Below are 16,123 nucleotides of genomic sequence, written 5' to 3' on the forward strand. Positions count from 1 at the left end.
ACCTGCAGTTATTAATTCAATATTACCGGTACATTGTATGTTTATGTTGGTTTGTATAGCTTTATGGTTCATAGAATTGAACTACATGTTCATGTTTAAATTTAGGTTGTTAATGTTCGTGTTTAAATTTAGGTTCTTAATGTACATGTTTGTAAGTTTTGTGTTGACTTGTAAGTATCGATCATACTTTAGTCATTGCTCACACAGAACACCACTTCACAAATTTAGAAAAAGAATTGCAAAATTTAAAAATAGTTAGGTGCATGGGTCGAGAAAGAACAAATATTCTGAAGTCTAGCAGATAGATGTCAGTCTTACATTTCTGATGCCAAATTTGAACAGGGATCATGTTGGATGTGAGCCAATTTCTGAACCATTTACACAAGTATTGCCATAAGCCTGCCCCTTCTCTCTCAATCACGAGGCTAGCTTCGCACTTCTCCGAATCTGAGCGGATACCAATTACAGCCGTGGTTGACATTGTCTCATCTATCTCATCCCGGGTGTTGAGAAGATGCCGAGAAGTCTGCTGGGCCGTTTATCTGCTTGCTTGTTGTCTCTCATCAGTGTAAACGGCGGACATGTCAGTGGCGGACATGTCAGTGGCGCATTTCAGCTAATCACTTATTGGCCAGAGTCGAGGTACCGTATATTGGCTTTCGCCATTATGGTCACTTTGTGTTTTTTTAAATTGGCATGCGTGAGCTGAAATTTGGATTTTTACTCAATTTTGGCGATTTATGGCAATTTCACAAAGTGCAGCTCATGCTGTGATGATGCCGAGGTGAAATTGCATTTGGATATTGGAAATTTACTGACTATTTATCATATTTGTAAATTTTGTACTGTATTCTCATATGCAGCAGCTCAGATTTGATTGTCCTAGGTGATTTTATGTTCAAGCATTATCGCATTTTAACCTATGTTAACATTTCAAACTCACACAGACTTTATTAAGTAGATAAAATAGTCACAAGTTTTGCACAGTGTTAACATTTGCCAAGTCATAAGTTCTTGTCAGCAGATCCATAAAATAGGGTTCATGACAACTACATGTAGACACATGCGCGTGTGTCCTTGTATGTAAATATGTACAAAAAGAAAATAATAATAACAAATAAAATGTTAATTAAAAAAAATATGCAGGTATACATATTTTTGTCTCATATTTGAATTGAATCATGAATAATTCGTCAGTGTTCTACCGGTATTTATAATCTACATGAAGAAGTTTGTAGGACAAAAAGACAAAATCAACTTGAGCAACACCACCACCAACACACGTGTACAATTTACATCATTTTAATTTTGAAGCCCCATACAATATACATGTATGTCAGGCACACACATGTACGGTGCTCATCATGTTCGTACACTACACACGTACATGTACACACTGCATTGTACATGTAGTTGAATGACAGGCGAGCGTTTGTCAGGCCATAGCGCACTCCCTGCATAATCCTGACAGCTAATTATCTCCCAATGCAGTCAGCGTATGGCCATAGGGTGTACGCACATGTACATTGAACACCATCCCAGCTTATCCTGAAACCCTGAACATTAACAGGTTGCATGGAGGATTATGACTGGGGCTGTTTTCCTGGGCTTTTAGTGGATGGTTTTCTTGTTGAAAAACATGGATAATTTTTCTACAGAAAAATTTAAAATTCATACAAAATTTTGAAGGTTTAGTCTTTTTCATGTACAATTTACAGGCAAGTGCTGCACAAAAATCACAGAAAATGCATTGATCAATTTTTTTAAGCCCAGTTGAAAAATATGTTATTTCAGTACATTTAATTTAAGCATACTTTTAATTACCTTACAAATAGAGGTTGCTATTTTAGGAAAAGAGTTGCTGAGCAAACCAACAGGTTAAACCAGTGATACAATGTAAAAGTTTTGGTGGATGTTGTTTTGCTAAGTATACACATAGGTTTTCCTGATTTGATGCATAAATGGATGAAGACAGTTTGTCATTCAGTCTCAGACTGACCCCAAATGTTGATGTTTTGAGCCAGCATTGTGCGTGCAGCTTTTGACACATTTTTGGGCATTCAGCGTGCTGTCCCCTCATTTCCGCTGCCCCGACACTAAAAGTGATGCCATCCATCCAACCGGTTCTCATCTTTCCGAGTTAGTCGACACCAGAGGTGGGATGAGATTCACCTTTGGTCAACCACCGAGAAAGAAAAACAAAAACATCGGTGGTGATAATGTTAATGAAGAAGGTTGGGTGATTTGCTGCTTGCCGTCGGTCGGTTGGTTTCTCCCCTTGCACCTTGGCCTGGTTCCAGGGAATGATTTGTTGGCCTGTTGCGACCCACCAAGACGGAGATTAATAGCGAGAAAGTGGGTAGTTTTACTGAGGCAGGAAAAAGAATTGAATAATTCATGGGCTTGGGTCCACTGACGTGAGATACAATTTCAAGAGTGGATTCCGTAGTTCATCCTAGCACGCAGGAGAGAGGAGAGGGCTCTGATTCAACATTGGCACTTGTTTCCCTGGTTGAATTGATGGTGGATCGGTAGCTGTGTGATGTATTGATTTTTTTGTCTGGATGAGAAAAGCTTAGATTTGTAGACAGAAATACAATGTACAAAATGTACATTGTAGCCTACATGTACTGGTTCAACCCGACCTACTTTTAAAAATACCTCTCCCCAACCCCCACACCATCCATTTTCTATATGAGGTAATAAAGAATTACACACTTTAAATGTATCATCTTACGTTATTCAAAAGTTGAGGTTATTATTTGTGAAATTTATTTTGTGCAAATTTGTCATGGCTCTTTAAGTTATGTTTTTTTTTTTTTTTTCAACATCCAACTTTTCACTGTGCGGTTGATTTTACCACTTGGAAGACAGTTTTTGTTCAATCATTACACATATATAGGCGTGCAAATTTACTGACAAAAAAGACAACAAAACAGCAAAAAGAAAAAAAAACCCAGAAAATTATAGAAACTGATGATTCAAAAGTGCTAGATAAAGTGACAAGCAAGTCACAATCCTGTTCATACAATTTCCTGCAAGAAAATTCCTCCCGGCAGAAAATATACAAATTCATGAGATGTTATCGTAGGTTCAGTGAACAACATTGAAAAGGAGGTCTCATATGTGTACATAGCTATGAAAGTCAATTGGTTCAGGATGATGTGTGCAAATATGTCCGTCGGGACTCACGGCCGAGCGGAGAAGTTATCACAAGGAGTACCTTCCACACCTTGCATGAATTCTCAGCAACGTCCCAAACGTTTCAATATTTTCGACCAGCCCTGAAAGAAAAAAAACATCTCCGGAGCAATCTCGCGAGCGTTTTTGACTCTAGCAGCGGCCAACTACCCACAATGCCTTGGGGGAAACTGGAAAATATCTCTCGCGAGCAGAGATGAAGGGTTTGCGGAGCGGTTTTTCTTACGGGTCAGCCAAAGTTCAAAATGAACGCTTCTTGGCTGTGAAGAGACGAGAACACTCTATCCGTGGAAAATGGCGCATTTCAGAAGTTCTCGTGGGATTCTTCCTGTACGTATTCTTGCCAAGTTGTCCTGATTTCTCTTGAGATGGAAAAAACAATTTCGAACCGTCAGTGGAGGATTAGAGAGTAACCAGTCATGGCATGATGAAATCTGTGATAACAAGGAAAATCAATACAGTCCAAAATGTGCCAGCCACAATTTCAAGCCCAAAAAATTTGAGAGTTGATATTATTTCGTTGGGAGGGAAGACAAATGGGCATAAAGTGTGAGTGTCTAAAGTTTTTTTTCTCAAAAGACACCGGTAATCTTTGACAAGCGTGCTCCTTTGCATACTTGTTGCAGATTAATGTATGTCTGGGTTTTTCAAACAAATCTGATTTTATTTTGGTTTTTTTTTCTTTTTCTTCTTTTTACCAGCTTGTTGGCGGTGAGTTTGACTTGGAGTCCAACTTTGTCGTTGAGGATCCGGAGAACGTAACCCATCTCCTTGAGCTGATTGACCATTGTGAAGAGAAACTTCAGGTGAGATGATTCCCCGCCCTGCTCTGCCCTGCATTGCACTGCCTTGCCCCGCCCCGCCTTGCACCACCCCCTTCCCGCCCTGCACCACCCTGCCCCACCGTGCCCTGCATCAACTCCACTGTGCCCCTCTCCTCCATCTCTCGCCTCACCCCCTCACTCCCTCACCCCAACCTAGCAGTCACCATACCTATTAGTCAGAATTGATAACTTGCAATTTTAGCATTACTGAGGTCACAACTTTTGATGCCCAACTATTCTTTGACATGAGATTTGAAGGTTTGCATGGTGGAAAGATACTAAGACAAGATAAGTTTGCGGTAGCACCATGTGAATAAATCTCTTTTGTGAGTATGTGTGGTTCTGAAAAGAACCGGAGGGACTCAACGTTTCGAACAGTATGCTCTGCCCGTCGTCAGGAGAATGAGGGATTCTTTGACACCCATATATTTCCTATATTTAGTTAAATGAGCCACTCATTAATGTACACAGATCTGTCATCAATACCCAACCCAAATTGTTTCAAAACATGGTCATCTTCACATATAAAACATTGTTGGCCATGTATTGAACATGTGAAATCGATGTACGAATTGTTCCAGATTGTATTTGCATAGTTTGTGTATGATGTTAATTGTTATCTCTTCATTGAATGTTATCTCTTCATTTTTTTTTTTAAAATATTGTAATAATTGTTGCAATTCAGTTTTTTGCTGTGATGACAATTTTTAATAAACCTTTTATGAATGAATGAATGAATGAATGATGTCTCTGAGGTGTATTGTACTATTAAATGCAATCTTGGTACTTAAGTCCAAAAATGTCATTAACGTATAATGAGAAACAATACTTGCAGGGTCCTTGCTCTATGGTGAAACCAATCGTGCAAGTCAATGCCCGGGGCCCGTACTGCGGCATATCTGCCGTTGCCATGGTTTTTGCAGACTTGGAGTGTTTTTGTATAATTTTCCCTGGATACTGTGACAATAACCAAGGTCCAATTTGTGTGAGGGGCAGGGTGAGGGGGCGGGGGGCGTAATTTTACTAGGGGATATTTTTTAATCATTTGGATCGTAAAATGTGGACTGTGACAATTGTTACATACATGTACATGCCATAGATGCAGTGTGTGCCACCGTCTAGATTGTCAGATACCAGTTCAATAAATACCTATTTTTTCCTCTCATCATTGGCCATCTTATATTATTAGTTGGTGACTTACATGCACGGGCACAATGCTCCTAAGATACATGAATTAACAATATTAATACCATTCATCGTTTCTGTACTTTCAGTTAATCACAAAGACGATGTAAAAAAAATTAAAAATTCAATGTTAAAAAAGTTAAACAAAGAATATTGACCAAGTGTATAATTTTTCATACTGAACAGCACGGTTGCAATGCTTGCTTTGTAGTTCCCCTCAGATTTTTTTTCAAATTTTTTTTTTCAACAAAAATTAGATTGTCCATTATTGGATATATTCCATATATTCCATACATGGAAATGGAATGGGCATGCAGGTGCCTACAAAACCAAACAGTGGCACTCTGCATGGTGTGCCCACGTTGCTTCCTGGAGATGGTAATCTATGGATTGTAATTACTTTGTAATTACTGTATAGTGATCAAACCACCTGTGATTGTAACACAATGAAGACTCAATTCAATTAATTTCTTTAAGTACATGTATATTTTTATTCATGTGGTTGAATTCATTATAAAGGAATTTTGATAAAATTTGGCATTCAAATATTTATGCCAAATAACAAAAGCAACGATAAAAATGTTAGCTTTAGCTACCGATATCTTTATTAATTAATGTCCCATGTAATGGAATTTTTCTAAATGCAATATGATCTTTGAAATGTACTTTTGTGCTCCATTGAACTGTATTTGTAATCTCCATATTGCCATTTTAAGGGCGTTTGCGGTGTTTTTTGTTTGTTTTATACTAATGTAAATTTCCATATTCATTATCAAAACTGTGATGTCATTCAAGGCAAAAATTCAGTTTCACATCTGCTTCAGCATAAAAAGTCACCAGAATAGGGTTTGCTTTGGTCAATTTTCTGCTTTCAGTGGTTCATTGTTGTTTCAGTATATGACAGTAAGACAGTAGGACAGTTTTCATGTGAAAACTTTATGCAGAAATGTTTTCTATTTGAAGGTAAAAACCCTAATCTGAAGAGTGTGTTCCGAAAGTGACATCACAGCAAGAGCGCCCTCAGTTGTCATGCAAAGCATGAAACATTTCAAATCATTAAAAAACTGTAAATTTGCAACAATTTTTACCAAAAAGGGATGTCTCATAGTTTTTATAAGAATTTTAGAGGAATGGATATTTGCTACGAATTGTTCCAGTGTAAATTTCATTTCATGGACCCTTTTCAGATTTACATCAAGAATTTTTGCATGATGGAGTGCTATATATAGAGTTAAATGGTTTCTTTCTGATTAAAAATTTTAAGTCGCAGTTACAAATTCTTGCTTTAATATGAAATTTACGCCATAATTGTAAAAAAAAAAATTCAATTTTGCTGTTTTTTCTTTATACTGACCCTCAGGCTGAGATATGGAGTATGTTTGTGGCCATTTTGAGGAAGAGCGTTCTCAACCTGCAAGCCTGCACAGAGGTCAGCCTGATCACCAAGCTGGTCAACAAGCTACAATCATGCAACGAAATGCTCTCAGGTTAGCCAACTCGCTAAGCGTAGAAGACTTTTGGCTTAGCACAAACTTAATGCATTACGTGCTGAATCTGGGTTAGCCCGCATCTGAATTACTTGGCTGTGGGCAGCAATTACACACGTGGCTATAGAAACAGCCGATGCCACATTCAATAGACACGTGTGTCGCTGCCTGCTGTAATCAAGTTATTCGGACATGGCCCTACTTTCTAGTCAAAATCTTACAAGTGTAATTGTAGTTTTGAAGGAAAAATAAGGAATCTTTCACAGACAAGTTCAATGCGTGAGGATGTTTCTGATGAACAAATAAATGTTTTTTAATCTTGCATGCTGTGAACACGTATGAATGTGCAAAACATGAATGTATAAAGGTAAATCTTATAAAACATGTTCACAAAAATGCATGCATGATGAATGTTTCTGCCATCTGGCTTTCCTTGACAAGTTAGTTTGTGTCCCCCTGGGGAAATGTCTTGGTTTGTAAATGCGGGAATTACCATTGGTACGTCGGTGCTTCAGATAAGTCCTTCCGTAGGATGCTAAATCCTGCCCCAGTACCGCACCGCGGCATCCCAGCTGGCATATTTTGCCTCCGTAATGCTCCCGAGACGGGCCTCGCTGTAATATTTATAGCGTTTTCTTAAGATCCCAGAACCGAATCTTGAAGAGCTAGTGGAGCGACGTATGGGATGTCTTGAGGGCTGGCATTGGCGGAAGCTATCTGGACTAATCCGACGGGGGCTTTGACCTCAGAGAGGATATTTTGTCTGCATTCTCAACAGTTGGCACCAAGATTTGAAGAGATACAGTAAAGAAAACACAAATAACAATTTGTGTGTTGACATGGCGGTAATACAGCATCAACAGTTCTGAAAATAAGAGACTCTAAAATCGTCTTTAGATTCAAGACGTCAAAACTTGTTACTGACATACTGTTTATTTTTTATATATTTTTTTAGATAACTTGAAATGAATTCAACAATTAGAAATTGTTTATCAATCATTAAACTTTTTTGAGAATTGTTGATGGAGTACTGATAGTGATAGTACCATTGATGCATCAAATTTAAGCAGGTCTTGAATTTTGAGAAATTGGAAATACATACGTTGTACATGTACATATGTACATGCAGTTAGGGTTAAAAATCAAATGAAGATTATCTAGGCATCAATTATCCTCAATTAATTATGATGATAAAAATAAATTGCAAAAAATCCATCAGAAGATAAGATGTAAGAAATTGGATCTGCTGGTTTCTTTGAGAAATTGTATCCACTGTTGACCGCGGAGGGATTGTCAGGGCAGTTTTGTTTATTTTTACCTGTCGTCTCTCTCAAGTGACCTTGTGTTTTCTTTGACAGCAAACCCTTGAGTTTCTGTCAAATCGCAATTCAGGTTTTTTAGTCTCTTGTTTGTTTCTTTTTTCCGCCTCCGCAGATCTGCTGATGGAGATCCTGGGAGTGATTGCCAGCTACAGCATCTCGGTCAAGGAGCTCAAACTCATCTTCAGCTTCCTGAAAGGGGACACCGGACTGTGGGTAAGATAACGGGGGTGAATGGGGGAGGGGGTGGAAGGGGGTGGGGGGGGGGGGGGAGAGGTAGACAATGGGTAAGATAACAAGGGGTACCTTCAGGGGGAGGGGATAGGGGGAGAACAAACTAAGGGCAAGAAACGGAGGCAAATTGGGGGAGGGTGGGAAGGGGTGGGGGAGACAGACAGGTGGGTAAGGTAACAAGGGATGACTTTGGGGGAGGGGTTGGGAGGGAGACTGTGGGTAAGATTATGGAGGTGAATTGGGAAGGGGTCGGAGGGGTAGGGGTGACTTTGGGAGGATGGGATAGGGGGTTGGGGAGAACGAACAGTAGGCAATTTCATCGGAAGGTAATCACAGAAAATTTGGCAAGCTAAAAAAATACCTGCTAAGCATACATGTAGACAGGTCACCAGCCAAAATGTAATGCAATGTTTATCACCCTTGACTGGTACCCAGCTGATTTCTGATTAGCACATCGAGTATTTAAGCAAAATGTTCAACTAAGCAACTTCAGTCTGTCTGTACAGAAATTTGGGTCCAGCTCAATTTAAGAGTAAAAGAAACTTCAGGATACCTAGAAATTTAGGAAAAAGGGACATAAAACCAACCATTGAATGTTTCTGTCACAGAGTTCTATTACTTTCTTCTGAATTGCCGGCAGAACCTCCAGTAAGATCCTCGGTAGTCCTTCCCATCCTAAAATAAATAGCTCAAGAGTTACTGGGGCGATCATCTGCAAAATCAGAAATGACACGATTTCTGCCGTTGCCAATTTTCAACGGGCTCGCAGAAAGCCTCTTGTGCAAAGACCTGTTATTTACACATGAATGTGGCGAGGTGCACGTCAACCGTCACTTGCCCCGGGCAGCCCCGTGTAAAATGTAACATGACCTGCTAAAATGCATCTCGCAAATAACATGCAATTTATGAGCGGAAGACGGTGTTGGAAGAAAAAAATGGTTCCAAGCTACAAAAAATCACGTACATGTAGGCCTTTCAAGTATATCTATGCGTTTCTTCTATGCCGGTACTTCATTTTAGTCTAGACGGTGCAGAGAAGCAATCATGCTGTCAAATCTTGGAAATGCTTCATTTTGGACTCTTTATTATTTCCGTTTTTCTCTCTTGCTTCCTGTCGCAACTTCAATCGTATTGCGGCCCGGTTGTCCCCCGTGTGACTCTCCCCTGGCTCACAGAGGCAGGTGCACTGCGTCTTTGTGACACCGGTGCCCTGCAGGCCCGTCAGTGCCTGAACTTGTACCGCATGTGCGTGTACATGTTGTATAAATGATCGCTCCCTCTCTCCCCCGTTTTTTTTTTTTAATACCGTAGTTGAGAGTCCATCAATGCCTCATGATGCCGAGACCCTACTTTAAGTAATTGCATCGTGGGATTTCTCCGGGGGAGGGGGGGGGGGTGACAAAGGGTCTTTCTCAGTGGGATGGGGGATATTACGATTGCCGTCAAGTCTCGAAACACCTGTAAACATTTAGTTGGCTTCAATGCTGTTGGGATTGCCTACATACTCACAAAAATCATATTCATTGTCTGCAACTAAATTAGATCTCTAATAAAACTGTGAATGACAACGTTGCCATGAGCATGTTCATTATTGATCATTTCCTGAAAGAAATGGGTCAGAAGCGGAAAGGAAGGGGAAAAACGGGGCCGTGACCTTCAATTATAAGAAATTAGTAGGTCTAACTGAAACAGATTATTATTATTTGTTCTGTTTTCAATCAAACAAAATGTAGGTAAATGTACATTAAGTAAACACTCCTATTTGATCATTCACAGACAGTCAAAAATGTCTTCCACATCCCTTGCCACATATTTGTATACAGGCTAGTAAAAACAGTCAAATCACATTCATGTAAACACTGTGACTAGTCAAATTCCATCAACAGACAAAAGAGGTAACTTGTCGGTACAGCTGACATATTAATAACCTCCAGTCAAAGCATAGCTATATCAAATTAAGAAGGGAATTCTTAACGTTTAAAAACAGTCACTTGTTTAATTTTGACTGCTGTGATGGCATAGCTGAATTTGTCAACCAGAAAGGGAGACTTTTTATGTAAGCCTGTTTTATTATTTTACGTAAAAATCTTTTAATTTTGCCAATTTTTTTTCTGATTTGCTAACTTTTTTTAATTTGATATCTCTATACATATATAATTGTGATGTACATGTATAGTTGTATACATGAACATTTGTGGTCATTCAAGTTTGACTTTACATTATACATGTATACATTGTGTGTATCATCTGTTTACATACAAGTATATACCCGGTACTTGCCATTATGTGCATGTTGCAATGTATGTGGTGCCCAGGGTACCAGTACATTCATCACATATTTTACGCCAGACTTGTGAAATCAATTCCCTGATGGTTTTGAAAAGTACAGCATACCCCACAGTAATCATTGCAAACAATGTAACTAGATAAGGACTGTGTGGTGTTGATGAAAGACACCTGCACTTTATAATAAAACCAGTGATGATTACAGAAAATAATCATCCTGGATTCTCAGAAATTAGTTGCTGTAGGTACAGCTTGTAGTCAGGGTACTCATCAAGAAATCCTGGTTATTAAGTTTTTTTTATTGCTTTAATGTTCTGAATTCTTTACCGGAACAATTAAAGGACTTCGCTTGCTAGAATTACATACAATTATACATTGAAAAAGATACAACTAAGCCAGTAGATTGTCTGTCTGTATCTTGCAATATCGCAGCATATTAGGTAGAACCGAATTCATCATGTCACCTTGTCAGTTCTCATAGACGTTTGGACAAATTTGCTGACAAATGTAAATTTTTCATAAACCGAATGCAAAGAAATTGCATCAAGAGACTTTTTTCTATGAGTGGGGGGTGACCACAACTTGCAAATTGAATGAAAAGAGATTTACGCATTAATTTATTTATTCCTGAATGTTTTCCTGCCTGCACCAGCTGCGGTAATCCGAAGATGACAACAGAGTATTTTTTATCCCAAGTCGTAGATCTCTAGTCTTGCCAGCTGCAGGCATCTACTCATCTTGACCTAATAACAGCGCTGTAGAAAATTGATCGATAACGGACATTCAGAAATGCACCAAGCATCAATCGCTAAGACTAAGAGAGAAAATTGTCTCGGCGGCTTGGAAGTGGAGTCGTAAATTTCAGTTGTTATTTCAAGTGAAAGTTTACCCGTCTGAAAAGATTGCCGAGTGAAATACATGGTTTTTTTTTGTTCATTCTCTTGTTACAAAAATGCCCACTCATGCAATTTTTCAATCCCAAAATCAGTAATCCCATATGAACTCAAAAATTGGTTATACTCCCACTAAATCTTAACAAAATCTCCTTTTATTTTGCCTCAAGAAAAGACAGATTTGTGCTCAAAATTTCGAGAGTTTTGTTTTGTTTTTTGCATTGGTATGACATATTATACCTTTTCAAATTTGTCATTTGTCAGCGGATGATTTTTCCCCTCACAGGTTTCAAATCGTGCTTTTCAAGAAACTTCAGACAGTAAAAATTACCCACACAAATGATTCAAAACTTTGCAGAATTTCCGAATAATTTGGTTATCTTTCCCTCCTCTGTTTGATCCCAGCCGCGGTATTCTGTCAAACTCCTGCAAGTCCTGAAGCAAATCCCTCGCAAGCACGGACCGGACGTGTTCTTCAGCTTCTCAGGGAAGAACGGGGCGGTAAGTAACCCCACACGCACGCACACCGACACAAACCCCATCAGTTAAAAGGATTCTCCATCTTGTTGGAGAATTTATTAGCTGTTATTCCAAGCCGGAGTAAATTGGGGAGATCCGTTACGGCCCTAATGGACGGCCGTTATCTCTTGCCTGAACGTTAGAACTTGCGAGTTGTTGAAAGCGAAGTGAACCTGTCTTCTTTTTCCTAACTTGAGAACTTTCCTTGTGTGAACTACATGTATAATATCCCTGGTAATCATCAATTTTTGCTGCTGGATTCGGCAGTGTTTACCAATGATTGTAACCATAAAAAGAAGTCAGCTAAAATTCAGAATGAGGTGAAAATGAAAATGTTCACTTGATGTAAAAACAACAAACTTATTACAGAAAAACTATTTGCAGTGTTTAAAGGGCCCGAATAATGGATTTTTTTTTTAAACGCAATCCTTGAATTGTACCTTTTTGTTCCAATTATCTTTATTTGTAATCTTCATGTTACCATTTTTTAGGGGGCGTTTTTGGTGCTTTTTTGGTTTTAATGCTTATGCAAATTTCCATATTCATGAGCAAAACTGATGTCATTCAAGGCAGAAACTTCAGTTTCACATCTGCTTCAAGTTAGAAAGTCACCAGAATTTTGGGGGTTTGCTGAATTTTTGGTTTACAACTTGAAGAGAAAACCCAAATGAGTTCCTAAAGTGACATCACAGCAACAGCGCCCTCAGTTGTCAGGAAAAGCCTGAAACATTTTAAAAGTTTAAAAAGGTGCACTTTACAATTTAGTTTTACCAAAAAGGGATGTCTCATAGTTCTTATACATTTCAGAGGGATGGATATTTGCTACAGATATGCTCCAGTGTAAAAATAATTTCATGGACTCTTTAAATGTTTATACCACCCATTGTGTGCCCAGTACAAAGCCACAATCTATATAGTATTCATTCATTCTTGGCTTGCTCTGTATGAAGGCATATACATAGGAGCACACAGCAGTTAACATTTGACAGCTTGAGGCGCTTTATGTAAACATTTATGCGGCAATCGAAAACACTGTGGATGGGAAGCATATGGGACATGCATTGTCAGGGTTATTGGATGTATTTTGAGCGTGAAGAGTGGAGCATGACATTCATATGCAACTAGGCTAAGTTTGTAAACGTTTGGGGATGTGAAGACTGTATGAGGAAGTTATTAGTACACTGGTCAGTGCTCGCTATGATCCGGAGCCAATTTCATAAATGTTCTAAGTACACAAAATATTTGCTCAAAAACAGGTGGTTGTGAAAATTGTATGCAGAAAATGTTGTCGAGCAAATTTTGCGCAAACCCCCCCCCCCCTTTTTTTTTTTTTTTTGAAGTTGAAAATTTAGAAGAACGGGGTTTGGACCTGCCACCTTCGGATTGCCGTTCCGGTGCTCTACAAACTGAGCTTTCCAGCCCTATGTTGGTGGTTCCCCAATTTTGTCAATGTCTGAGTTCACTAGCAATGCTGCAAACCTGGGATGTACATGTAGTAAAAGACATTGACATTTTGACAAAATAGAGAACTGCCAACATAGGGCTTGATACCTCAGTTAGTAGAGTGCTGGAACGGCAATCCATGCAAGGTTCAAACCCTGCTCCAGTCAATTTCTTTGTTCAACTTTAATAATGTTTTTATTATAATGCACCTTGTCAATTTCCCTGATCAGCTTCATTAAATTGACCCCAAAAATGATATCACATGCACATGACTATCACAGTGTAGGTAGCTCTTATCCTACGTTAAAGCAGAGAGTCAACAATATTCGATAAATCTTTGAAAAACAAAATCTCTATCTTGCCACCCTGTGGTGGAGAAATCTCACCGATCTCAAGGAAACACCATCTCGGTTCCCCAATTCGTCAGGTGTCAGACACCCCGCCATAGATACAGTGTAACCAAAGGTCATACTATTGATTTGCTCCCAGATTTCGAGGAGAAAAAAAACCTTGCACCTTTTGTGATCTTGAAGGAAAAAATAGCTGCGTCGTTGGCGAAGAGCAAGGGTATCATGAGACGGGGCTGTCAAATGATACAGAGGCCATGGGCTAAGACACAGGAAAAGTCTGTTTCCAATTTCGATGACAACGTGGAATGTTGGAGGCGCAGGGGTTTATACAAATCCAGGATGTATAATTCAATTCATTGCCACGGCCGAGATGAGATGGGTTATAATTCAATTTGGCCGAGCATTGTCGTGATTAGGTCGAGGGAGAGAAATCTTTTGAAATTGAAGGTGCCTAGCAAGTGCCACCGAATGCACCTGGATGTGATTGCAGCAGGGGGTTTGAATGAAATCCCTTGGAAGGGAAAATGAGACCGGTGTCTCAGAGCGCGCTGCCGGTCTGTCCGAAACAGCTCCTTTCTCAAACAGCACAAGCATTTCCCCAAAGAGCTTCTTGAGCAGATGTATAAACTCATTGTGAATTGGACAAGTTGAGAATGAAGTAATTTCTCTGATGGAAATGGTCGGCATTCTTCAGTAAAGATAAAGCAGACATTGTGAAGAACTGAATTTTTTCAATCTGTGAAAAGTACGGTTTTCTGAATTAGATTGTAAAATTACAAAGATTTTCTTATTTGGGTTTTTCCAGTTCATGAAGACAGATAAACAAAATTCCAAAGGGCAGTTTCTGTTTCCAGAGGCAAATTTGAGGGAAGTGGATTTGAAATGTTTCCCTTCAATTCTCAATTAAAAAATAATCTAGATTGAGTTTTATAATGAAAGGAAATTATATATCTATTAATTATTGATGTATACATGTACACTCGTATATTTATATACATTTTGTCTTATTTTGGAGGTGTCGTCGTAATTTTTAAGAAGCAAGACAAATTTGCATTTACCCTAGCTTCAGTGTTCCAAGTTCTTCCAAGATCTTCACTCAACGATTTCATGTGATGGCTAACCTTAACAAGGAGAGAAAAATGTTTGCAGTGGGTGTTGAATGATTAGTTGAATAATTGCTTTTGGATTTCAATGACCTTAAGAATTTATATGTAATATCCTTTAATTTCATACACGCTACCTGTGGCCATACCAAAACAAAATTGTGTTGACACAGAGCCGACGTTAATTGATGCAATCCAGCCGAGGCGTGCTGTGAATTTTACCGCCCGATGCCATTCAAACAGCTTGTCAACTGAGTGGTATTTGTATTCTAAGCTATGACAGTCTAGTTGCTTTCTGCACTCGACTCTGTGTACATTCCATCCCACCGTTGCATTTGTGCAAACATCATTCAGCAGTTGAGTGTTAATTATGAATTTTTTTTTTGTTTGCTCAATTTTTTTTTTACCAGGCTATTGCAATGCCTCCCATGGCAAGGTGGCCATACCAGAATGGATTTACGTTTACTACCTGGTTCCGCCTTGATCCTATCAACCCATCCATAGAGAAGGACAAGCCCTACCTTTACTGGTAAGAATAAAACTTATGTTTCCTGTGCTCTTTTTTTTCTTTTTTTAGGGAAGGTGGGTGTTTATCAGATTTTTTTATATTAGATTTGAATGCTGATCCGCCTATTTGTGAGTGTAGCAACAAAGTTTTCAAATGTTTCCAAAATAAAACAAGTCAGGAAAGTAAGCCATAGGTAAGTTAATTTAAGTCTGTCACTAAATGCTTGTATTTTCACCCCATCCAGTTGAAAGTTGAAATATAAGGAAAAATACACACCTTGAAGAATTAAATACTTAATTAATATTATTCATAATGAGGCTGAATTTGTAATTCAGATGTTATTCAGTACTGTAATCTCATTAACTATTGGGCCTGGATTCATTGGAATGTTTTTTCGACAAAGTTTGTTTCTTCGAAATGCTTTTAAAACTCGCAACTAGCTTTTCAGCCTATTTTACATGTGTATCATGTTCTTGAAAACAAGCGCTGCGGTCCAGTGGTTATGGTGTTTGACCCAGGTGTTGTGGTATGTGTATTCAAATCCTGATAGGGAACATGGTGCTTGTGTCCTTGGGCAAGACACTTTACTACAATTGCCTCTCTCCACCCAGGAGTATAAATGGTACCTGTGAGGGTACAAACCAAATTGCACTGATCTTGTTCAGGAAAGTGGTCTTGTGGCAATGAACAAGGGTTAATATTGTGAAGCGCTTTGACGCCTTCCTTTGTTGGAAAGCACCATATAAGCACTTCATATTATCATTAGATTAT

The 16,123-nt window shown here is 38.9% G+C and overlaps 1 protein-coding gene across 2 annotated transcripts in view; it reads left to right on the forward strand.

Moving 5' to 3' along the window:
- Positions 1-16,123, forward strand: part of LOC119727646 (neurobeachin-like) — a 69,809-nt gene that overhangs the window by 14,047 nt on the left and 39,639 nt on the right. For both annotated transcript variants that reach the window (XM_038199629.1, XM_038199630.1), the window contains exons 2-6: positions 3,903-4,007; positions 6,571-6,697; positions 8,132-8,232; positions 11,835-11,930; positions 15,255-15,373. In XM_038199629.1, the coding sequence (XP_038055557.1) occupies positions 3,903-4,007; positions 6,571-6,697; positions 8,132-8,232; positions 11,835-11,930; positions 15,255-15,373 (548 nt within the window). The remainder of the gene's footprint in view (positions 1-3,902; positions 4,008-6,570; positions 6,698-8,131; positions 8,233-11,834; positions 11,931-15,254; positions 15,374-16,123) is intronic.

The sequence above is a fragment of the Patiria miniata genome, unplaced genomic scaffold (genome assembly GCF_015706575.1).
Source record: "Patiria miniata isolate m_02_andy unplaced genomic scaffold, ASM1570657v1 HiC_scaffold_20, whole genome shotgun sequence".
Taxonomy (NCBI): Eukaryota; Metazoa; Echinodermata; class Asteroidea; order Valvatida; family Asterinidae; genus Patiria; species Patiria miniata.